At 33.5% G+C, this 26,305-nt stretch overlaps 1 protein-coding gene across 2 annotated transcripts in view; it reads left to right on the forward strand.

Annotated features, from left to right (window-relative positions):
- Positions 1-26,305, forward strand: part of LOC105146037 (uncharacterized) — a 112,809-nt gene that overhangs the window by 47,463 nt on the left and 39,041 nt on the right. For both annotated transcript variants that reach the window (XM_087411941.1, XM_087411946.1), the window contains exon 7: positions 23,907-24,152. In XM_087411941.1, coding sequence (XP_087268067.1) covers positions 23,907-24,152 — 246 coding nt within the window. The remainder of the gene's footprint in view (positions 1-23,906; positions 24,153-26,305) is intronic.

Below are 26,305 nucleotides of genomic sequence, written 5' to 3' on the forward strand. Positions count from 1 at the left end.
GGCGGCGGCGGCGGAGGATCCAAAGGTGGAGGAGGCGGTGGTGGAGGAGGCAACACGAGTCCTAGCGGTGGTTGCGTTTTCGCAGCTGGGCAACAGTCGGTCGCGGGGGCCGATAGCACCACGGTGTCCGCATCCGGGACTCCCCTTGGTGGCCGCGGTACCCCGAGCCGACGGTCCAGCCGCGATCTAAGCCCCTCGAAGAAATCGTCGTCGACGTCGTTAGTGATCGGCCAGCAGGATGCAGCCGTTGCCAGCCACGGGGGCGGTGATGGTGCCGGTACCACTTCGTTGTCCGCCAGTGGTACCGGACAGGATTGGCGGAAGCTAGTCGGCAGCATAAGGCGCAAGGTACGCCGTAAAACCACCCAGAACAGCTCCAGCGTATCCGAAGCCGCTCTGCAGGACACAACGAATCGCAATCAGGATGACTTCCTCAAGGCCGCAATGAGAATCTTCCTGGTGGTGTCGCCGCCGATGGGGCGCATTCAGGTAAAATGCGCATATCGGCCGTGCTCGCTGTTTTGTATCAATATATTTCGAATTTGCAAATGCTAAACATTTTTTTTAGCTTGCTTGTTGATTGTTACACTGAAAAAAAACTAAATTCTAGAAAATATTTATTTGAATAGTTCTAAGTAAATATTTATTAAATGTAAACATATATATTTATTTGATACAAGAATCATAAATTTGATTGAACTGTTATTTTTTTTTATTTTGAGTAAATATTTATTTAATTAATTAAAAGTAAATGTTTAATTAGTATTATTCAAAGAAATATGTATTAAGATTTAGTAAATTTTTTTTCAGTGTAAATTTTAATTTCCACCATTGACCATCTTTTCTTAGAAAAAGGTATTAAATGAAGACATGACGTAAAAAGCATCAATGCCTAATTTCTGTTAAATTAAATGCATGAGATAAATCTTATGTAAAACTGAAGCTTACATCATCTTGAATATCTCATCCATCATGCTCCACATATAGACACCGCACGAATTTCTTTTCTCTGACGTAAATTGCTGCGATCTACAATATATCCACATACTCTTCTTTTCTTTTCTTTTCTTTTCTTTTCTCTACTCTCCTCGAGCTGATCGGCGAAACCATACAAAATATTTAGCGAAAAGAAACATTTGACGCTATCTAGGCAGAAGATGCTTTCCGCAGTCATACAACTCGGATCCAATCGAATACTTTTATTCGATAAAAGGAGCTGATAATTGTCTTGCGGATCTAAGACCCAGATGGGATTTATTTTCCGCGTCCAAGGACAATCTGGTTTCTCGTGATAAAAGGAGAGCTATCTTCTTTGCCATCGTGCTCGCTATATTCAAAATGTACAAAAAGGCACTTTATTATTTTCGGACTTTAATTTCTTCGGGCAAATGCACTTTATGTTCCAACTTTGTCCATATATATCGCAATATATATTATTATACATATTATTGTCTATTTATTTATATTGAATTATTATATCAATATATCAATACTCCATTTATTTTGAATGACATATATCAAGCGTAATGTTTGTCATGCTAATAAAATTAAATTTTTATTAATTCCATTTGCGGCGATAAGCAACAGCCATTTCGGTATACGTTTAAAGGCTATTGTGAAATATATTCCCGATAAATCATGACAATTAATCTTAATATCTAACACAACGAGTGGACCGGTCATGTTATTCTCGCAATTACAGTCGTTCTCGCAATTACGTCGACCAACGAATGCATTATTCGTCGACGGGCTGCCCGAAACGGGGACGTTTCGTCGTAGATGCGCAAAATAAATGTCTCTGTCATAAAATATCCATGTCAACAAAATGTCGAGCGATTTTACGGTATTATCACTAGATTTCCCGCACATTTCTGATATCTCTGGTAAATAATTGGGGAACTAACTAAACTATTAGTTGGAACTAACCAAATTTATTAGAGAAATACTTGGAATATTAAAAACATCTATTTATTAAATTATATACCTATTCCAGGCATGCATCTCTATTGTCACTTGTGTGCGAGATTCCCTCTCGTCCCAGATTTCATAAATTCCGTCATAATATACCGTGGAACGATGCGTTATCTCGCTTCGCCGCTCCGTCTACCTGTTTCCGTCTGAATTTATCAATCAATCACGCCTGAATGGGCGCCTTAGTCAATTGATCGCTTCGATTAAACAACCGGTATGCTCTCTAATCTACGCTTAGACTCGGTTGCTCGATTTTTCATCTTTTTTGCCATTTTTTTTATCAGATGCGGCTGGATAGACATTGATACGCAATGTAACTCTCCTGTTAATCGATTACACCGCGACCTTTCGTTTGATGTAACAGCTGCATTCGACGATCCGTTCTTCAACAATCGTAATCGCGTGGTTAATATTTGCACGCGATCATATCGTTGTTGTAAGTGGAAATCGATTAGAGATAATTAATAATTCTTATCCAGACGCGAGGAACATTTTTTGTGCGATCGATTTTTTATATACTAATTATTTTTCGAGTGTTGTTGTATAGTATATTTTCTAATAAAGGTAGTTACATTTTTAAAATTTTAACACTCGCGATTCTTACGCAATTAAGGTAACAATTACTGTTAAAATTACAGTGAAATTATTGTACGGTCTATATATGCGATATCTTTACTTGCTTAGCAATTATATCAAAGTATGTGTACATTGAAATCTTTTCATGATATTCATGTTAGTACACAGATGATTTGTATAAGTAGATTTAAAACATCAAGAGACGTAGGGCTGCTTCGTAAATAAAAGTCTGCGAAAAAATATTCAACCCCGTGCTTGTTATACTACCACTTCACCTACTTTAAGGAGAGTCTCTTGTAAAATCAAACGTACTGTGTCGTTTTTGCTAAAATAAAAGTTACCTATTGTTTCTCATTATAATTTCGGAGAAAAGTCCAGCGATTTTATGAAAAAGAAACGTTCGCTTATTTTAGCTTTAATATGATATAAAACTACCATAATAAAATTATTGTTGTTACTGATCTACTATTGTTATTACGAATGCAGTACGCTCGAGTAAATCTTTTCGAAAATTTGATATTTTTTGCTGAATACGAGTGTAAAATATTTTGAATAAACTTTTCTTTGATCGCGACTTTTTTTTCTTTGTTCTTTGACGTATCGTTCAAAGCGTTTTTCTGAACTTTCGTGACATTGCGGATTAAAGATATCTGCTAATCTAGATTTAGAAGTGTTAGCTCGACCCACAGATGCCATGTGATAATATCATAGATATGATATAACAAGATGATATATACATACTCACTGCATGTGGCACGCGTTTAATGCGCTTTTCTGTTGCGTATTCTGTCATGTAAAATTTTGTCTTTCTATTATTTGCATGAGTTAGCCATGTTTTCCTAATATAAAAAATATAAAAAATTTATGATCAATATATCGTAAAGAGAAATAAATTTAAAACTTTAAGCTAATTATTTCAGTAAATATAAAAAATTATGTCTAATTTTATATGTATAAAAACAGCAAAAACTTCAAACATAGTAGTTACTATCCAGAGAAACATCAAGTATTTTATACAAAATATTATTATCACTTTATTTTAATTTTCTATTTAACATAAAATAATGTTCTCATATGATGTAAAATTATATTTTATTTAGGATATTTATCAGCGCTTGCGTTATTTATTTTTCTTCATACTGCAAGTACTATAAAAAATTATGTATCTTTAATATTAATACTCGCGTTTTATTTCGCTAGATTAATGGATTTTATGACAAAATTATTGTCGACGACATATTTTCTAAAAGATTTGATAAAATATTTAGAATATTGAATATAAGTATCTCGTTTATTGATAATTGTTAGAGATAATGGTAAGAGAGATGAGAAGAAAGAGGAGATAAATCATTTCTTTCGATCACTCCTATGCTGTAAAACACTTCTATCATATCTATATCCTTTTTATTTTTTTATATTTTTAAAATAAGTTAACTTATTATAGAATATTGTATATTTTTTATATTGTATATTTATCTATAATATCTGATTAAATCTTACTTTTGTTAAATCAAAAATATTTATAAAGAAAAATTATTGGAAAGATAATTAGTCAGAAAAGAATAAGTGACTCGATTTGTTTACTTTTTACCACATTTTTATGTTTTAATTTTAATTAGTGACATTTTCTCGATTCGTCACGCAAACGAGCGTGTCACGCGAAATATAATTCCTCTCGTTAAAAATAATGAGCGGTATATTATTTGAAAATTAAGAGTGAGTATACGGTAGCACAATCAAAGCTAAGTGGATTATTGTTTTACTCAAAAATATAGAAAGTGTTCTAAAATTCTCTACTCAAAATATTATAATCAGAAGATTTTCAAAAAATTAAGTATAAAAGATGTAAAGATTTGTAAATTTTTATTTTAAGTATTAAAATACGGTCAATATTAATATACAGACTATGTTTAGATAGTGATTTGTGAGTATTTACTAATACTATCGTACACGACTCATGGACAGATGGCCATCTAAACATAATCTATAACAGGCTATGTTAACTTTTATTTAAAAAATTACTGCTACTGGTTAAAAAATAATTTACAAATCATTTTTTATACTTAATTTTTTAAAAACACTTTTCCTATTTATATTATTATTTTCCTATATATTATTTTGAGTTGCAGATACATACATTATTTTGGGACACCCTATTTAACTTGATTTGCATTGTCAAAGGTTATGAAATAATAATGAAAATCCGTTGGCTTGTAGTATGGTACTAAAAAAAGAATACAATGATGGAGGAGGGAAGATAGAGAGAATATATCAAGCATCAAGTGTCCATCTTATGATAGGGAAAGAGGTAGTGTTTTATGAGAGATTGATAGCTGACAGGAAATATGAAAAGGGTACGTAAGAAGGGCGGATCAGAAAAATTTCTCGAGAACACGTGTCCGATGACACGTTGATGTCTATACATGTACATATGTGTGCGTGTGCGTGTGCGTGGGTATGTGTTTTATTCGCTTCGATTATGAAGTCTTGAGAACGATGGTAGGCATAATTTTTGGCGTGATGTCAGACAATCAGCCGACCTTAAACCTCAAGGGTTTTCTACTTTCCAACGAAAGAACCTACGGTATTATCCCTCCGCATCGTCATCAAATCTTATCGCCTTCAACAGTGCTTCTCAATTTCGAGAAATATATTGGCTTAAGCGGGAGACTCGCCCTCCTCGTAAGCTGCACGTGTATTCGAACTCAATTTTTCCGCCTTCTCGAAAGTTGAAATTGCTATCCATCACGTGGTATCTATCACATACAGGGATACAATCCTCATTTATTTTTTTTACAGACTCCACGTACGTATGTGAAGATGTATTGGGATTGAAAGAAAAAATTATAGTTGCAAATCTTGATGTTTTATTAAAAAGGTTTATTTTATATGTTTATTTAAATTTATGGCCTAGACAATATTATATATTATTGCTATCTCAACTAGATAATTAACAAACTTTTTTATTCGACAAAATATTACTGAAAATTGTTCCTGCCGTTAGTAAAAATTTTTCGAGTTCCATCGCGCTTTACAAAATTACAGTAATTAAATCATAATTGTTACAAATGAAGGTTTCACAAAAACAAATACTCTATTATATTGTATTACAGCAAGACAGCGTAAGCAGCCATGTTCCGGAACACTTCGTCATACGAATTCCTCATTGTTGTATAACGTTCAGAATAATTGCAACAGGCATATTCGTCCCGCGGCAATAAACGATGACAAATCGCGTCGCGGCGACGCGCGCTAATTAGTTCCTCAGAGTAATTACGATCACGCTCGGTGATACGGCGGTAACTTAACTTAACGAACTTAATGAAGTGCCAGTTTACGTTTTGATATACAATTTACCGATTATATGATTAAATCGTGCCCTAATCCCCCCTTGCCCCGTCCTTCTTATCTAATGGAGTTAATAAGTTTCTCAGCTGCATGTCTTGTCCGCGTCGACGTATTTGTGTTCGGCGGTAAAGCGTTGACGAAATATGGCCCCGAGCTACTTGCCTTAAGCTCCACTTATGCAATAGTTTGCTTTACTGCATGCCGCGTATCGCGTCGGCCCAACTTCGATAGCGCGTAAGCCTTGTAGGCACTATGTAGAATAAGGTAAATGTGTCACATACACACATAAATAAGCTGCCGTAATGCAGGATGGTTTTCTCAAATATCGTGTTGCACATAAAATGAAATGTGAATTATTTAACGAAAATCTAACTCGGGTTTTTGATGTTAAATGAATCCATTTGGTAGTTTACGTCTAGTACATATCTGGTGCCTCTAATTAATTATTAATTAAAATTATTTGACAATTAATTAATTCTCTCAATATTTTGAAGAGTATGTAATTTAATGGCTATCGAAATATTTAATGTCGACTGTTAAAATTACTACGTTAATGAATTCAATCAACAAGCCAGAAGAATCTTGTTAAATTTCCTCGATATTTGGAAATCGTTCAAATTCCATCAACAAAATGTATCGTGGTTATTTCGCAATTTACCAATGGTCGTAAGACAGACTCAATTCCTAGGTACGTTTTTGCTCCGTCCTGTCGCAAAACAGAAGTTACTGCGGTCGAGACGTTTTGCAGTGAGCCCAATTTCTAGATTTAGTACAGCTGGTGCATGAGAACCTTGAAATTACATTCCTGCTTGTGAAGCTTTTCGTGTGCGGAACGGAGCTCGATATTGTTATACCGTCAGCTTAACGTCCTCATCCACTGTCGGAGAAACGGATGGTTAAACGAAAAGCGACGGGTGACATATAAGAGCTTTCCGAGTATTTCCTATCCTATATAAATCAAAACGTTAACAATGTCAAATTCATTGGATACAAATCACAACGGGCTAAAGAATTACTAGCTCGAAAAAAATCCTATATAATTCATGAAATGATAGATAACAATTTTTTAATTGTCTCGTTATTTGATTATCTTTAAGGGAACTCTTAAAGTTTGGGACTTACACGAAGAAATATACTAACATTAAAAAAGTGTACATCTTAAAAGATTTAATTTTCTATTCCTGTTGAAAATATAGGGCTGAAAATACGCGCACAGTAGAGTGTGATAAACTGAACAGTAGGGCAGGGTTTAATTATTCTTTCACACTAACGTATGAGCAAACTATGGAAGCCCTTATTACTTCTGGAAGTTATTAAATTCTCAGGAACATTTCAATAGCTTTGGTTATCAAGCTCGAAAATTTAGCACGTAAATAGGTTTGCCAGCCTATTGCGGTTTACTGAAGCATCGGACGTCTATAATCTTGAATGATATGAACTAGGTTTATAGGTGGACTATCGGGGCGGTTAATGTTCTAGTCGTGGTCCATTATTATCGGACAATAGGCTGTCTACACATTAATAACGATGTACATTCCAGCAATATGAGAGTAAACAGTGACGCGCTTATAAAACGTAAATTATAAGTTTATTATTTCTGAATCAGCGTCTCATATTGTTTAATACTGTTTGTTTACGACACTATAAAGATGTACGTATAGATATGCATATTTTTTAACGATAGATAAAAATCGAACTCTCATTGTTTTTCAGAAAAAATCACTTTGCTTTATTCATTAAAATGTTAGTAAAGCAGAGACATGAATAAAATGGATATATCATACCAGACAGCACACGACGTCCATTGGACGGCCAAATCTGATTTTTATTTATTTCTAACGTCCATGGACTTAGTACGAATGTTTTAAAAATGTACGTTATTCAACATACAAAGTATGTTCACATTTGGACATTTAAAAAATGTTCATCTCATGCAAAAAATTTTCTAAATCTGCTCGTGACGTGTTGTTGTCTCTGACTTGACAAGTGAAAATTTTTTTAAGATCGCACGAGGAGTTTCACTTTGGTTAATATATATGGACGTCTTTTGAATGTCCCAGAGACATCCCTAGCACATCCGTGCTGTTGAAAATTTTCAACGACAAAAAATCTATATTATATACTGTTTAGATACATTATGGTGCATAATCCGTACCATATCAATACGGCGTACTATTATCGACAGGAGAGAAACTATGAAGATCTCTAGTCGAAGATGATATACATGATAACTGGTACTGTGAAAGTATGATTTCTTAACTTGAAAATAGTCGTTGTAACATTAAGATTAAATATTAGACAGTAACTGACTGGATGTTCAGTTGAACTGCACAAATTTCTATCAAGACCATATTGAATAGATGTATCATAACTATACATTCATGATTATATATATTGTATTTGTGAATCATCGAAGTGCAGTGATTTTCATACGATTTCAGAAATCAAGGATAGTGGATGGCGATATGCAAACGGATGATAGATGACCGTTTTGAAGCATTAAAATTAATTTCCGAATTTAGGGAAAAACTTTTTTTTATCACACGTAATTTTATTATGTGTATTCTGAAATAAAATATTAATCAATAATAACATTCATATAAGAATCATTTTGTCTTGATTGTGATCTAAAATTTGTTTAATATATTAATTTAGTCCAGTTTTAGTCCATTGGGACTTAAAATGGACGTTTTTAAAAAATTCAAAATGGTAACACTGGATGTCTTTAAAACGATTTTAAAATATCTATGGATCTAATCTAAATGTTTTCAATATGTCCAAAACGTCCAACACATGTACGTTTTAAATATATTTTTAAAACATTACTGTGCTATCTGGGTATGAATATATGAATCTTAAGAACGTATGTCGACCGGAAAGTGTTAATTTCATAACCAAAATAGAACGCTTGTGTTGTAGAAATTGTTGGAGCGAAGTACGTTTGCATGCATCGCGAAGTATTACACCCACAGCGAGAATCGAAGACCTGAATGAATTTGCAATTTTAGTTGTGATTCGTATTTATGTCCAATATCTATTAGGTATACGTAATGTGATATTGAACTGATCGAAAAGCAACCCTGTATACGGAAAGAGCAATTTTGCTGAGCAATCTAAAAATTTAGCTAAATACACATTTGGAGATAATTTTGTTGGACCGTCAAAATAATTGCGTAGGACGACAAAATTGATTGCTACAATATCAAAACTTTTTACAGCATATTTTGCTCATCATGCTTATAAGATTCCTACAAAATTATTTTGATAGTCCAACAAAATTATTTTCTGATCTGTATCTAGCTAAATTTTTAGATTTTTTAGCAAAATTTTTTCCGTGTGATTTATGCGCACATAAAATATTAAAATTACAGAGTTGTATAAATATATAAATGCAAAATCTAATTACAAAATTTAAATAAGATGATTAAATAACTCTATTAAACTGAAAAGTTACAGTTAAAATTACAAACTCTTATAAAATTACATTTTTTATTCAATAATATCTAGTTATTTTGTTTCACAAACAAAAAACTCCCAAGTCATCTTTAATTATATTTCTATAAATTCTGCAACAATAATAATATTTTAATTAAAACAAATAATTCCATTCTAAGAATTAGAATACGGCATTCGCTACATGGCATTTCGAATTAATCACTTATGAATTAATATAACAATGCGTTATATTCAATTATTTATTAGAAAATAAAATATATTCCATGATAGTGATTCCAGAAATGACGCATTTTCTCTCGCATTTAAATTCAACTAATTTGCCGGAAATTAATTTTTTTATTCATATCTCTTTGTTTTTGGATATGAACGCTACCAAAATCTCTTATCCTCTTACGTTTTCTCTCATATTTTTCTATAAAAAATAATTTGGGTTTTCATCAAATAAATTACAATGTTCGTAAAAAAAATACGTGTATGTATGTATGTTTAAAATATTCACAGAAAATCTTTTTTTAATTTTATTTAGTTTTAGAATGTAACTTTATTTTCAGGAGTTTATTAATTTTATCGATTTATCGCAAACTCACTTTTATTGTTGCATCATTGTTGCGATGTACAGATCGAATTATATTCGTCTCGTGGGACTTCTCGCAGTTGCCACAACCGCACGTTCCTCCTCTTGTTTCATCACACGGATGTTTTAGCGAGTTCGATCGGATAAGCCGAGGTCAGGAGAAAAGGGCGAAAGTCTGCATTCCTAATCAAACTATAAAGTTTTACGTATTTATTCAGCTCGCTGTTTCGGTAGAAATGCATTTCGGCCGAATTCCGATTTGATGGCACGATATTTAGCAAGTTTGTTAAACCAGTTAAGTAGTTGAAGAGCAAAGTCGTAACCAGCCGTTTTTGCGCTCTTGCGCACTTTATAATAACTGCACGATAGATAAACGCCGAGAAATACTTTGTTAAGTGAATTGTCAAGTGACTTGGCGCACACAGAACAGATACTTCGCGTGGAGATGTTTCACTTAACTTCTGTCCTCTTATATCTGGCTAAAACGGATTGCACATTTCGGTGAGGAAACTTTCAACGAGACTAGAAATTGGAAAGTATATAATAGAAACAAAAGTACGTATTTACGGTCGAAACAAAGGATTTACCTGTCCTTTAATGCTATTTGAATTATAATAATTATCGTTCTTATTGTATCTAAAGTAATTCAAAGAAAGAGCATTAGCGTTCAAATTTATGACGTTAAAACTTTTGTCAATTCGTAGAAAAAGAGCATTATAATATTTCATAACATATAAGAAACTACCATCAGTAATTTATGTTGATAATTATTATTTATATTAAATAACATTTTAACAATAATTTTATTAAATAACTACTTCAATTCTCTTCTTGTATTTACTGTAAATAAGTTTTAAATCATTTATGTTTTTAAAAAAGTAAATGTGTTTTATTAAATTTATATATTTTTTTTAAAGTCTATACTCGTGAATATCAAGTTTTATAAGAGAAACTTAATGCAGTGTTTTTTTAATAACTAATATGTTTTGTTAAATTTCAATTTAAGCAGAATTGATATAATTGATAATACAATAAGCTCATTTAGGGGAACTTTACGAGGAATAACCGACAAACTTCGAACAATACACAATTAGGCTAAGTATGATAAATTAGCAATTATAATCGCCAGGGACTATATCCTAATAGCCAACAATAGTGAATGTGACATACCCTTATCGGCTATTATGTGTATATACAGTAGAATTATAAACTAACTAGGAATTATGAACTAATAAATAACAAATTTGTTGTTAGATAAAGACAAGTTTAATATATAAATGAATTTTTTATTCTTTCAAAATACTTGTATAAAAACGTAATAAAAGTATTCATTACTTATTTTCTTATATATATATATATTTTATTAATATTTAATGTTAATTAAATATTAATTAACATTAATTAAAATATTTATTATATCTAAAAACATATAGAATAGGAGAAATTATATTTTATTTTTTGACAATGAGCTAAGTTGTTCTCTTGATTGCTTCTCTTCGCGTAATATTTAGCTTCATTTATAAATATAATAACTATTTATAAATATAATATAATAATCAATTCCTCAGCAGTAAAAATTCCTTCTAGATTAGATTTTCCGGTATTCATCAATCAGATTCAATTGCTATTCGACTGTCGTGCAACTGTCAGATCTGTTGACTGCAGCCACCATTTATCATATGCAGCTATAAAGCGGCTTAATTCAGTTTCATTCAAACATCATTGCTACACGATCGTTGTCCTAGTTTTTGTTAACTAAAACGAGGCACACGAAGTAATCTCCGTGTTTTAACAATCACCGATATTCATCATACGTTTATTGCGCAACTTTTAATTATTAAATCCAGACATAAACAAGAACGAAATAGTATTTTCAATGTGCATTTAATATTTTTCGTTTGATGCTGAAAATTACTTTTATTATTATATACACTTTCCAGGTCATACGGAAATTATTTCACATCGTTTCGCTTATGTTAGATTGCTTTCTAGTATTTCTGACTGCTACTGATTGATTAGTTGCTACATGCAAAAATAAATTCAAACGATATTACGAGGGAAGATAATCAAAATAATTCATTAGAAAAAATAAAATTGGTTTCGTACATAAAGCAAATACGTGCTGCATTTGTATATATTTTTGAAACTTATTAAGCTATTGAACTAGTCTTTTTCCAGTTTTTGTTGTTTTCATTGCAAGCACTGCATCATTTGATAGGTAAAATCGATACACTATCCAATGTAACGATGTTTAACGCGCCATTCTATGTTATCTGGAGATACCTTGGATATTAAGCGAAGTACATTCCCTCTCGCAGTTTCAGGATGCTATAAGGATGCCAGTGATGCGTTACTTTATATCAGCACATCATGCTAAGAAGAACGCGCATTCTCACACCAATCAGAACTTTTCCCGCTATATATTGCCTCGAGCAAACTTTCCTCCTCAGTGTAGCTATTTTCTTTAAGTGATTCTTCGCATCACAAACATGCACCAACACGCGTACGGTGTATCAAGGTATACGCGATCTATGATATCAGCAAATTCATCAACAGTTTGGTGTATCACGCTCTCTTTGCTACGTGGAATGCAATTTTGTGCATTGCAATTTTTTCGATACATTCTCTTCGAAAGTTTGCAAATATCCGAAAAATTTTAACGCATAGAATTTGCCATTTCAAAAAAAATTCTATAGCTTAATATAATTCTAGCTGATAAATATTTAAATTGAATAATTTAATAACTATAATAAAATTTAATAATTGAACGATCACTAAATTAATTTTTCACTGCAATTTATTAAATTATTTAACTAAAAAAATTAATGAATTTAAAATAAAAAAACAATATACAATTTAGTAAAATAAGGAAACAACAAGGATTAGATTTAATAGATATCTTGCAAATTTTACGTAAATAGAGAAAAAGTATTTTGTAAACAATTAATATTTCTCTATTAAAAATTACGTGGCAATCAAGATTTAATCTTTCTTCAAGAAGTTAAATATTCTTGTTAGTATTCAAGTTAAATATTTAAGTTAAATATTTTTGATCATTTTTAGCGTTACATTTTCGGTATTATTACATGTATAAAACTTTCGTTATTCAACGAACGTTATGTCTTTATATCGTTGTCTATTGATAAACATTTTCGATCAAGACGCATTGAGATGTATTATAAATTAAATAGCAAGGTTTTCATAAGTTTAGAACATAGTTCCCCCAAGTTCACCATCGAAGACGCGAGGGAACTATTGCGATGCAATTTATTTCATGTCGTTTTCCGCAAACATGCTGACTGTACTCGAACTCCGCCATCGAAGTAGTTCGTCGAGTTTCGCTATAGTCGCAGATAACGCGGAGTACTTCGTACATTTTGTAACCGAGAAATTCGGATCAAAAGAAAATTTCATGAAGAAGTAAATTTTCCGATACATATCAATACATATAAGTATCTATATCAATAGTAGGTATCAAAGGTATATCGATCTGCGAATAAAAATAAAAGCGATATAATTAATAAGCGCTATAAGCATAAAACGAAACGCACTCTAAAACTCGCTTTTGAGAAGGAAGACAAGTCTGAAGACGATATACTAAAATGCTCAAGTGCCTTTAATTAATACAACATATTATCATAATTGACGAAAATAATTATCACAGCGAGACGCATTCGAAATGTTTCAACAATAGCTTATAACGGCGCAAGACAACATAAAGAACCATCGTTATAAAGCTCTTTCAGCTGTTTGCTATAGGCATAACATGCGCAATGATTTGGAGTAAGTCATCAGTGCTTCCACGAATCTAACAATGAACGACGCATTCTTGTTGCCGTTTTATAACAAGAATAAACGGTCACGTTTGCACTTTGACATGCATATTTATAAATCTCGTTTCACGGAGCACGACGATTGTTTTGCAGTAATTAAATAACAATATGTAATATGAAAATAATGACGCTGTAACGAAAATAACGCAAAATTGTAATAATTAATTAAGCAGCGATTATGGCTTTGTTGTAGTCCACTAAATTGAAAATTAAATCGCGAAGAGGTCAAAATATAATGACAGTCTCTTTCGATGGCAATTAGTTTTACTTTTATCTCTATAATAATTATAATAATATAATAACGTTATAAATATAACAATATAATAGCGTGATGGTTACCGTGTGTATCATGATTAAATATGTATAACCCAAAATTCATATTGAAATTATTCGGTAAATATCAAATATACAGCGCCCATACATCCTTTTTCCAATCCAAAATATTTTCAACCTGCACAAAATTGCGCTCTGCTACGAATCATAAACTGGCGAGTCTGTTAGTGACGCACTCTTTGCTAAATTGACAAAGCTGCGAGGTTCTTCGCTAAATTGACAAAATCAGGCCCTCACCGATGAACGAATGAATGAACGAACGAACGAATGAATGAACGATTGCCGTTTGCGAAGCGTTACAGAACGCGTGATAAAATTCACGTATAGTTCGACGCCGTACAATTAGTTTCCATTCCGGCTGTCCGGGAAACTCTTTTCCCATATGAGAGACCGAAAGTTCCGGCAGTCCGACATTTACGATGCAGTAAAATCGCCCGCGTGTGTTCAATCATTGATTCAACCATTTCACTTTCTGACTATCGCGCGTTGTTATCATTGGCTCTCGATTTGATTCATTATCGCGCCGGCATATAATCTGAGATACTTAATGACGCGTACGTATATTCGTGAACCGAACAATAATAGAGCCCCGATAATTCATTAAACTGCATTCTCATTATCCGCGCGTTATCAGTTTTCGCAACGTTTTCAATTTACACAGTCTCGTTCGGTATCAGTCGATCAGTAACAATAGTATTTCGCGCTCGACGCTAACAGTTTGCATTTTCGCTTCATTTACATTTATATTTACGTATATATACATATAAATCGATTTAAATTAAAAATAAAAGTTTAGTTTATATGCCTGCGTGAATGCGCATTCTATTTTTAGTTAAGGGGGATGTTCTGATTTCCAAAAATCTTCCCAAATTACAATAGCGATTTTAAACCGATTTATTTTGCGAAAAATTAATTTTTCTAACTGAAAGGAACTATTTTAAACAGATCTCTTTGTATAGAATCGCTTCTTTTAAAAAAAAGAAATCTATTTCAAAGATCTTTTTGCAGAAAAATTAATTTTTAGCTAATCGATTCACATATTCATGCCTGCTTTCGGTAATAACGCACTGGAACTTCACGCGCGCGATTATAACAGCTCGGGTAAATGAGCTGTCGAATTATCGGCGCGCGTCTCTGTTTCAGAACTCGATTAATTCCCATTCGAGGAGGAGCATAATTCCATCTACGACGGGCGTTTAAGTGCCTACACATACATAGCGATACACGTACATTGCGCGCCAAAGCGAGACGATAGTCGCAAAAAGCACGGTGAAAAGGGAAAATGAAAATGGGAATGCGAAAAGTATAGCGGAAAAAGAGAGAAAAAGGGATGACAAGCGGGAGAGGTGAAAAAGGGATAGTTAAAGGTATTCTGTCGTTAATGGTCAATTTCAGCGTGCGAACAGATTTAAGGAAGCGAACGAAGTTTACGCAGTCGCGCTGGAAGTCTGCAATTAAAAGCAAAGGATGAAAGCAAAGGAAAAACAAGGAAGTCCCACTAAGGGCTCGTATCTAATCTTACTCTCGAAAATCCTTCTGACCGATTACATCATGAGTGCTGTTATTTTCTCCAGAGATATGCTGAAAAAACTAAATTTTAATAAATATTTGTTTGAATAATTTTAAGTAAATATTAACTAGATGTAAACATATATTTATTTGCTACAAAAATTATTAATTATTAATGACTTAACTGTCATTTTTTTATTGAGTAAATATTTATTTATTGTAAGTAAATGTTTGGTACTATTCAAAGAAATATTTATTAAATATTAAGAGAGAGATTTAGTAATTATTTTTTTCATTATGTATATTCAATTATGTGTTGGACGATGACGAACCGCGATTCAAGATGGTTGTTGAGAGGAAAACGAAATGTATTTTAAAGACAGGGAGGAGCTTTGTGCAATTTGAAATAAATTCCTCTTGAACAAGTTCTTTACAAGTTGTATTACAAATCGCTGAAGATAAAAGGCTTCTCGCTAATCACGTGGATCAGAAAGGCAAATAAGTATCGAAACTTTTAATTTGAAGTAGGCGCTGCTTTTCAAAGAAATTTTAATTGCAGCTGTCGTGTTGACAAGACGTCTAATTTGGAAGTTGAAAAAGTTATATTGACTTCTTAATAACATCCCGGCGCTACTGAACACTCTAGATGTAAATCAGTAAATATGTAATATCTATTTTTCTGTAATGATAAAATGTACTCTCAGGAATATTTTAACGATGAACTGATTAACGTTATCTGTAAAAACGTACCGCATGACTCGCGTAACTTTGTGCAATCGAACGTCATCGGCGAATCGAGAGTTGCATGCAACCAAGCATACCGATTTAATTTCCGAGATCGCGGACACCGTTCATAACCGAATTTACGCGACCGAGAACTCTCGTCGTTCTCCATCCCGATTCAATTAACCATCGCCGACCTCATTTGCTCTATTTTAATTACGACCTTCGTTCCGGCGACTCCATGCTGATGAAAAGTAAATCTGTAGTAGCCAAAACTTCTTCTGATCTTTAAATTATCGTTATATTCGCGGATTTTTTTAACGAAGTTGAACGTCCACGATTAAAGGAAAAAAAAAATGAAAAGAATTAGAAAAATTAAAAAAATTAAAACCGTTGACAAGTAGAGCATAAATAGCAGCAGCAATTTAAGCTAACGAAACCAATTTTTAATTAAGTGGATAAATAATTCCTAACAACCTTACAAGCTTTTTCTGTAATTTTTGAACATAGAACAAAGTTTTGCCTTTCCTTACCAGTGACTGTATGTATATTACGTGCAAAGTATTGAGAAAAGCATTTTACGCGCGTTCTCGCTAAAGAATCTACTATTCAAAATTAGCAAATATTTCGCTACTTCAATCTTTTCTACTTTTTTCATCATCAAATATTACAAATTATATAATTCATTACAAATTATATAAATTAGTTATTACTTTAAATGCTAAAATTAAATACTTTATATTTTGGAAAACATTTATTATGACGTCTGCAATGTAATAATTAATATTTATTGTTCTCACCACTTTCTAAATTTATTGCATCAACTATATTCACTTATTCTCTCTAGCGGCTCATGTGACGAAACCAATCTGGATTTCCCATGTGCCGCTCCAAAGATTCGATTTAAACGTCTGTCATGTTTAGACGCGGGATCGACGAAAATTGCGTTGCCTGTTCGTGGCCGTGACGGCCTGTAAATCCGCATAATCTTCGATTGGAAAGAAAATGCATCAGAATGCACGTGACATGAGAAGCCGCAAGCATTCATCTCCGTTATTGCCGATTCTTTAGAATTTCTAAAGGTGAAAGGGAAGAGGCGCGTTCGTGCTAGTCGTAATATTAAACTTGCACGGCCACCGGGCATTCTCAACCACTCCATTAAATGCATCGTTTTCTGGGTTAACGTTCGCCAGGCTGTACGTAGCACATTCGCTTTACGACTAATATCGTGGATCATTATTGGCGATGTTTCAGATATTAAGGACAAGTTTTACCGCCGCCCTCGTGAGCGAGGTTCGTGCATTTGCATTTTAACAGCTGTGTAGGCAGGCATAAGGAACTCGCGAAAAAAATGTGCGACGACAGTATCGCGTCACCATAATCTAAAATGGATGTTTCGCTATTATGAGGTCGATAGATCGGGCATAACCTATGTGACGTTTTAAGACATCTCGTAAAGCAGAATTAAAAACATATTGCATCATACACGTCACAAAATAACAGTCATAAAAGAGTCATATTCTCCGAAATGGAAAGATGGATATAAGAGTCGCGACTCGAGGTGTTGCAAGTATGATTTGTTTGGTCCATATCTATTTCGTTTCGCACTGATGTTTGTATTGTATTGTATATTTCCTGAAAAAATTCAAATGTATCGTACCTTAAATTATTTATTTACGAAGATAGAAGACGGCTTTGTTCAAGCCGTTAACTATTTTCGTCGATTCCAAGGCAGGAAACCTTTGCTGATCCACATGCTTCGAAATTCGGAAATCAGAAAATGTTTTATAGTTCGAGAATTACGAAACGCTATCGGAATCCGGAGCGATTCAATTCTCACTGTACTACTAATAGAGGCTAGTATTCGAGTTTCCGGGTAATTAATCGCCCGTCGAACCTTATTGAATCGACAATTTTGGCGTTAACGCGCGGCACAGCTGCGACCTTTTACGCCATATTATTGTTACAGGATCGTCGAGACTTGACGAGGATTGATTAATCAAGGGGTTAATTAATGGAAACTTCATTTGATCATGAAACAATGCCAGTTTCAATCTCAAATTAGTTATCCTGAACTGCGAAACCGCGCGCTTGTAATTAACGCTAGAATTTAGGGCGGGAATTCAACAAATTTATATTTATATTTACGACAAATACAAATGAGTATTTTCCGATAAAGAAACGTATTTCTTAAACAGACATCGTCAATTCCGTCAGACGAGATTATTTTCGCAACATTCGCGAGAGAAGAGAAATGCAAGAGTCGAATAAGAACTAAATACAGCCAGAGGAAGGAAAGAAAATTTAAAATATTTAAAAATACCAAAGAAACTGCTATTATGAAGCCGTTCGCGTACAGAGGAGAAATGTTTCAATTTCGCATTTAGATTTTCGAATTGCCTCAGGAAATCAAACCGCGACATAATATCATGTCCTTGCGAACGTGCAACATTCGTTTTAAAATATACGGAAAAGATATAGCATGTCGTAACATGGAACGAAATAAAGATTGACGTGTGTCGTACGACTTGCAGGACTTGCTGCATAAAGTGAAATAGATGGAAGAAGGCAAGGAATCGAGAATACGCGGAACGATTTAATACGCGTTCCGCATACGACACTTCCTCGTAAAATAAAATGTGTTACGACCCTCGGCCGCGAGAGAATTCTGCTGGATAATATAAAGTCGAAAGCTCGCGGATATATATATTATTCGCGACGTCACGATAAATCCGTAGAATGTCGGAATCAGAGAGTGCGTAAAATCAGGGAAAATGCAACGTTTCGAGAAATTTGCAAAGAATTGTCGCAAAATGTCGCAATAAAATGAAAGCTTAAGCGCGCAGGAGACAGATTGATCTAAAATGTAGTGCGCAAAAGACAGATGGACATCTAAACGAAACAATATAACGCTTGTCTTTGGATTAAATAAGTTACTTCATTATTGATTCTTTCATGCGGATTTTTTTGTGATTTAAAACTGTAAATTAAAACTGTAATGAATTGGACAATATACTTAACAAGATTATTACTGTTAAAAATATACTTAGCTCCCGCATATTTTGTATATCTTCGTTTAATCAATGGAGAATGATGTGTATTACATAAATCGTAAAAAAAGATTGTCACTTGTGGAGAAATAGTTTAGAAAATTTTTTTAAAGATTCTTTACCCTCTAATCATTTATAAACTATACTAAAAAAAGAATTTACTATCTTAATATAATCTTTCTCTATCTTAATATACATATTTCTTTGTAATATTATACAAGTAAACAGTTACAGTACATAAATATTATATTTATTCAATAAAAAAATAATAGTTTAATTAAATTAATAGTTTTCGTAATCAAATAAATATATCTTTACATTTATAAATATTTATTCAAATAAATATTTATTAAAATTTATTTTTTTTAGTGTAAGGAGAAAATAATATCAGCCATTGGAATTTATTTTTAAACATATTTTATGTTTACGTTAATTCTTCCTTTTTTATTTATACCCAACGCGATCTAAAAATTCCGTTATTCAATTGCACTGTCCTATTTTTAGAAGAAAAATCCCATGCTGCACGAGGAACGTACACAGGATCTTATTTATCTACATGAACGTGTTTCCCAGGATACGACATATTGTGTATCTTGTAAACGTGGCATTTTTAAAGAGATTGCGGGAGATCTTCTTGAAGAAGATCATCGATTATCAAGGAACAAACTTTAATATTTCTCGATAATTGAAGCAAGGCGTCATTCTGCATCCACAAATCCACAAATCCCTCTTCGACATTTTTCATTTCGCACGCCTTCGTTTCGTTCCGTCACCGCGACAACACATGGTGACGACGTAGCTGCGAATCCGTACAAGATCGAGGGTGAAATAAGATCGAACGATCAAAGACGCCGAAGAATCGACTCGGACCCGATGGGTAAACATCGCGCGTGGAAATGTATACATCAAAGTATGTACATACAGGCGACGAAAGTATCAGCGTCCTCAATACCGTTGCGCGAGGGCGTAATTGAGTTTTCTTCTTGAATCCTGCGATCCGACTCTGTCTCTTCCTCTCTTTCTTTTTGCGAGAGTAGGTTCCTATCCATCTTTGAACGTCGTCAAGGAACTAAAAGAGAAAAAGAGAGTTAGTAGTGTTAAAAAATTGCCTCGATTACTGAATTTCGAGCAAACCCTAGATTGAACCTTGTAGACTTAGTGATATATGCGTATATAGTTTAAACAACCAATTATAAAGTAGGAAAAACAATAATGACAGGGGAGCATTAAACATTGCGTGGAGAGGGAATGTCGAAGATGAATGGGACCAGCGGATATATATCGAAAAATCAAAAGAGCCGAATTCGAGTAAGAAAGTGGGCCCTAATTAGAGCATATCGTAGACCCGAAGGCTAAAAGCAAACGAATAGTTGTGATCTAATACGATCTTTTAGGTTGGAAAAGGAACCGACTATTTGATTCCGCACGAACAGGATGTATCCACATGCTTAGAGAAGTGCTGTTTCTGGTTATCATCAGGAAAGCGAGGATGTGACTCGGTGTCTTGGGACAATTGGCGGAAAGAGTTTCCTTCTGGATCAGTTCTCTTCTTTATGCACGTTCAGGAACGCATAACAGATACGTAGAACGAAATAATCATTGTATCGTGATACCGTCAACTTGCGAGTCATCACAATTGTTTGCATATGTTAAAGTTTATATTTATTTTATTTTCGACACGAACGAATTGGTCGCGACGAGCTTTGAACACTACACTGTAGTGAATACGAGCGTATTGACAAAGGAATAAAGTGGAGATGAAAAGGAAAATGAAATATATAATGAAATGCATCTTTGAACGCGACCATAATTTGCACGTTACTTCTGTGATACAATTGTCATTTTGAGTTATTATTGAGTAGCTTGTTTCTCATCGCGCAAATTAGCTCGAGTGCTTTTATCAGTCCGAATAATTGTGCCTCATGGAGGTCCCTTTGACAGCTAAAAAGGATTTGGCACAACGACGCATTTTGGGGTCGGTGTAAATATCCTGTTTTCGTCCTAAATGCTCGAAATGTGTGTAACCCAATCTCACATGAAACTGTTGTATCGCTCGTGATAGAATGGAAATCGTGGACACTTTAGAAATTGGGACGATTCGAGCACAATAGGGAAATCTCGAGGAGTTCCGGATTATAATCAGATTTATTTGTTTGAGATATATATACGTATGTTAAATTTTATCTTTTGCGTTGTGAGTGACAAACGTTTTACCTTTAATTTAATAAATTATGTTTAGCCAGTCGTTGCGTATTTTTACAAAATCTCAATTTTTTTACATATGAATCGCGTTAGATTTATTTTTCTATACATATTTATTTTCTATACAAAATTAAGTGTCACGTTATTTTAATTTGTTATTTATTTTGAAGTTTTTATGCTGGATATAAGTGTGTTAAAACAACGTATGCGTTTTTGAAAGTTTATTCGCTAGATATCTTTATCAAAAAAAAATTTTTTTTGCCGTAACTAATCTTGGTTTGTTAAAATATATTTGCTGCCGTAGCTATTTATAAACTACGGTGGAACGGTTTGCTGTTGCTGCTATAATATAGATATCACAGCTAAGACATTAGCTATGATACCTATATTTTATTTTTATGATATCATATTTTACACCTATTAGTTATCAGACGTAGTTTTTAGTTACGGCAGTTACTTTCTTTTTTCTGTGTTATTATTTATACGGATACACCTAGAATGGTACGACAAAATTGCTTGAGATAATCGAGCAATATTATAGAAATTATTTATAAAGTTATACGTTCATATAAGGTAGAATATCTCGTTATTTTCGACTGTAAAAGTTGCAAGAGAGATTAATTTTCATTTTTGTCTTTCTTTTTAGAAAGATTTTAATATTAAAGAAAAGTATTTTTAATATGATCTTATTAATGGAATCTATATTTGAGAACTGATCAATCTCTTAATAAGATAAAGAGTGATTGTACTATATGTATTAAACATCATGCAATTTACGCGATTCGTTCGTAATTATTTTAAATTGGTTTTACGAATGATTATTACTTCTCCCTAACTTCTAAATTAGGCAGCTTAGCTGCTCGTTATAAACTTAACAGTCACGCTTCTTCCCTGTTTCCAGCGTCTAAAGTTATACGTCGTTTGATAACTACTTCGCTTAAAACCGTCGTATACAGAATGAAAACTTGTCCTCCCCCTGTACCCCAGTCATTCAATTATATCTTACGTGGTTTGTTCTAATAAGAAAGAAAGAGAAACCAAGCGAGAGGAATCCTGTCGAAGACACACGTCGCGGTGGTAAATTATTGCGACGAGTGAAGAAAAAAGAAGAGCACAACAAGTAAATCGTGATAACGAACGACAGGAATCCCTCGAGGTACAGCAGGAGGGATTGATTCGCATAAATCGATCGTCCAGTGACCCGCTTCGTCCACACGAAGGTTTCCCTCGAATTTATCTCCCAGGAAGTCAGCCTATTGGTTGCGTCCACACACTGCTACGCCGTGAGTTCGTTAATATCAGAACAGCCAGCCTCTATCGATGTGTCACCCTCTACTTCGTTTGTACACCCTCCTCTCAGACGCGCCTCGCGCATACTGGTGCATTTGATTGCGGCCACAAATTTGTTTTATTGTTGGCCGTTTGTGCGCGTCCGCAATAACACGGATCGCATTATTCGTGCTCGCAATTCCGAAGCATTCGGCTTGATCCCCGAGCGAGTAATTGGAAGATAATTACGGGAAGGGAAGAATTAGATGGAACGGGATATATGATATTTACATGAGATTGCTTGCAATGATAGAAAGGAAATAATTTATATGAATTCACACTGTCTAAAAAATTTCGATGGTCACGTCGAATGAAAATATAATTTTGAGGAAAAAAGTATTTCTCCTTCTTTTATATTTTTGAAATGGAGTATTGCTAAAAAGTCTTGTGCCAAAAATTAAATTTAATTTGCTGCCAATTAGACAAGCATTTCAAGAACAACATTTGTCACTTTTAAAGAAACAGAAATTTTGGACGAGATTAATTATTTATCATTTTTACCCTAAAGCAGAGAGTAAAAGAGCATCCTTCATTCTCTAAAAAGCTTTCTATACATTTCCTATAAACAAGTTTCTAAATAATTGTTATTCTTAACCCTCTTCAGCAACGGTTTAGACCCAAAGTAAAAACTTTTTGGTACTAGGAGGTTCTAAATTGTATTACAGATAAAAAACATTGAACCTTCTTCTATCAACTAAGACGGACATTTACTTGCATTTTGTATTTCAAGTAGAACGCTTTAGAATTTAAGTGTAGAGTTTTCATATATACATATGTAAAACTGTATACTATATATAAAACTGTAGTTGAGGATTAAATACTTATATTATTATTAAGTAGGTATATATTTTTATTATTAAATTGTTATTATTAAAGATGTTATTATTTGTATAATGCGGTTAACAACAAATACACGTAGTACACGTTTCTTATTTAATTATGCAGAGACTTAATTCATAGATTCTTTTTTTCTAACGTATGCATGATCCTTTATTGTTATAGGTGCGTTCGAGGTCGTTGACGCAGCTAGACTCCCTGAGTGGCAGCATGTTAGATACGGGAGAGCATCATCTGGAGGGCGATCCCTCGCAGCAGCAACCCCCTCACCTGCATCACCATCAGCAGTCCCATCAGTTGCAACACCACCCTCTCGGCATTGAATGCAATCGAATACGATTTCTCGCACCGAGTGCGACACCAACCGAGATCGCGAACTCCAATCGCAGGCACAAATTTTCACGCTCTCAGGTGAGTTTTTATCGGCAAATATATTTTGACAAACGCTCCTCTTCAATATGTTACATCGGAAATGATTCGTGACGCTCTTTCACCATGCTTACTTTCTAATGGAATATCTGAGTGCTCCTTCTGAACTTCCTTGCTCTTTTGAAGGGAAAGGAGTCCCTTCCTTCAATTTAAACTTTAGCGAATATTGCTGCTGCTTTTATAGTATAATTTGTAAAATCCCTTATTATAACCTGTCCCCCACTTTTTTATGTCTTTGACATACTGTTATTAGCGTATCATTTTTAATTAAAAGGAAGAAACTTCAATGTTTCCGTGGAAGTTTCACAAGTCAGACTTTTTCCTCCGCCGAAAACTAAATGCATACCATGGTTTGACGAAACAGCTGAAGTTTCGTTATTAAATAACTTAGCAATTAACTTCAGAGTGCGTTAAGTTTCCGGAAATAGAGTTGTCCAAAGTTATTTCAAATTGTCTGGAGTACTAGCTTAGTAGATTCCATTGCCATTTTATGAAAGTTTTATTTTTATGAAAGTTTTAAGTCGTTTTTATTCTTGTTTTTCTTTTTTTAATTGCTTATATTATAATTAACAAACCGTTCGCAATTTAATCTGCTTTAAAGTCTGTTGAAAAGGAAAAAAAATTGTCTTTGATGAAAATTGTCTTTGATAAAAAATTTTGAACTTCGATATTAAATATTGCATAAACAGACATATCCGCGAGGATTGTATGCAATGCGAAATATTTATGTCACATTTGCTTGAGAGTGAAATGGAAGGAGAAGGATGCGTACATCCGACATGGAAATAAAGGATTTTCGCGCATATGAGAGAAGCTTGATATAACGAGAGAATTTTCTCTTTATTCACGGATTTCCTTTTATCCCAGCGCGACGAGCGAATAAAACAGATAAAGCAAAACGTGATCGGCGAGCTCTTATCGTCATTGTATCGCGAATGTCTAAAAGAAACATAAATGTTTCCACATTCTTCACACCGCTTGCCAGAGATTTATCTTCCGTCGCTCTTATAAATTTTAAACCAGTGACTGAATGGGAAATGTGCAATGAGCGACCGTGAAAATTATGCAAACGATGAAATACAATTATTTCATTCCGTGTTCTCGTCCTTCCTCGTCAATAAATTTTATATATGATAAGCGCAACGCAATATCCACTCCGCAAATGAGACTATGTACACCTGTATATCCAAGGATCTACGGATTGTCTGTGATATGCGGCAGTTCATATTGCATTTTGATACGATTTCACTTGCGAATACAAGAGCTCAATTCTTTTGTGTTATTAGTAGTTTTTATTTGTGTGCTAAGGAATGTACAGGCTGAGGGAGACGCAAAACTAGTGAGTTTAGACCACGTCATTCAAGAACGTTGATCATGTAATGCATTATTTACAATATGCGTACAGAGAAAAGTGTTTGATTGAATTAACTAGGATTCTGATGGAAAATAAACAGAATTCTGATTAAATCTACTGGATTTCTAGTTAAATCTACTAAAATTCCAGTTGCGACAATCTCCATCTTATCAGACAACATTAAAAATTTTCTTAGTTAAATTTACTAGAATTCTAGTAGTTTTAACCAGAAATCTAATAGACTTAACCAGAATTTTGGATCATTTATTTTCCATCAAAATTCCAGGTCAACTAAATTTTTTTTTTCATGCGGAGTAAGCATGATGCAAAAAGTAAGAATAAGAAGTTGAGCAATTATAGTCGAATATGGGAAGAATCATATACAACTGTGATTAGTTGATTGTTACTCTTACTTTTTTCACCAAATTTATTTTGCATATTATAGACGACGCATAAAAGACACATTCTTACGTTCGTGCTTGAATACAGATTTGTGCGAAAGTATAAACTCCAAAGATTGTTGTTACCTTTACATCTTATGCGCGCATTTTATTTGATCACGTTTGATGTGTAAAAGTAAAAACTTGTAAATTAAAATACAATTTTCTAGCTCTAGATTGCTAAGCAAAAAGCTTAGTAAATAAAAAGGTCAAAAAATACGAACAATATTTATTGAATCTTTAAATAGAAACTAGTCTATTAAAATATGCAATAAGAATAGAACTAATTTTTTATCAATAAAATTCATATAATAAAAACTTGTATTTTACTATGCTCTTCT

Source organism: Acromyrmex echinatior, chromosome 1 (genome assembly GCF_024713525.1).
Source record: "Acromyrmex echinatior isolate Ae372 chromosome 1, ASM2471352v2, whole genome shotgun sequence".
NCBI classification, from domain to species: Eukaryota; Metazoa; Arthropoda; class Insecta; order Hymenoptera; family Formicidae; genus Acromyrmex; species Acromyrmex echinatior.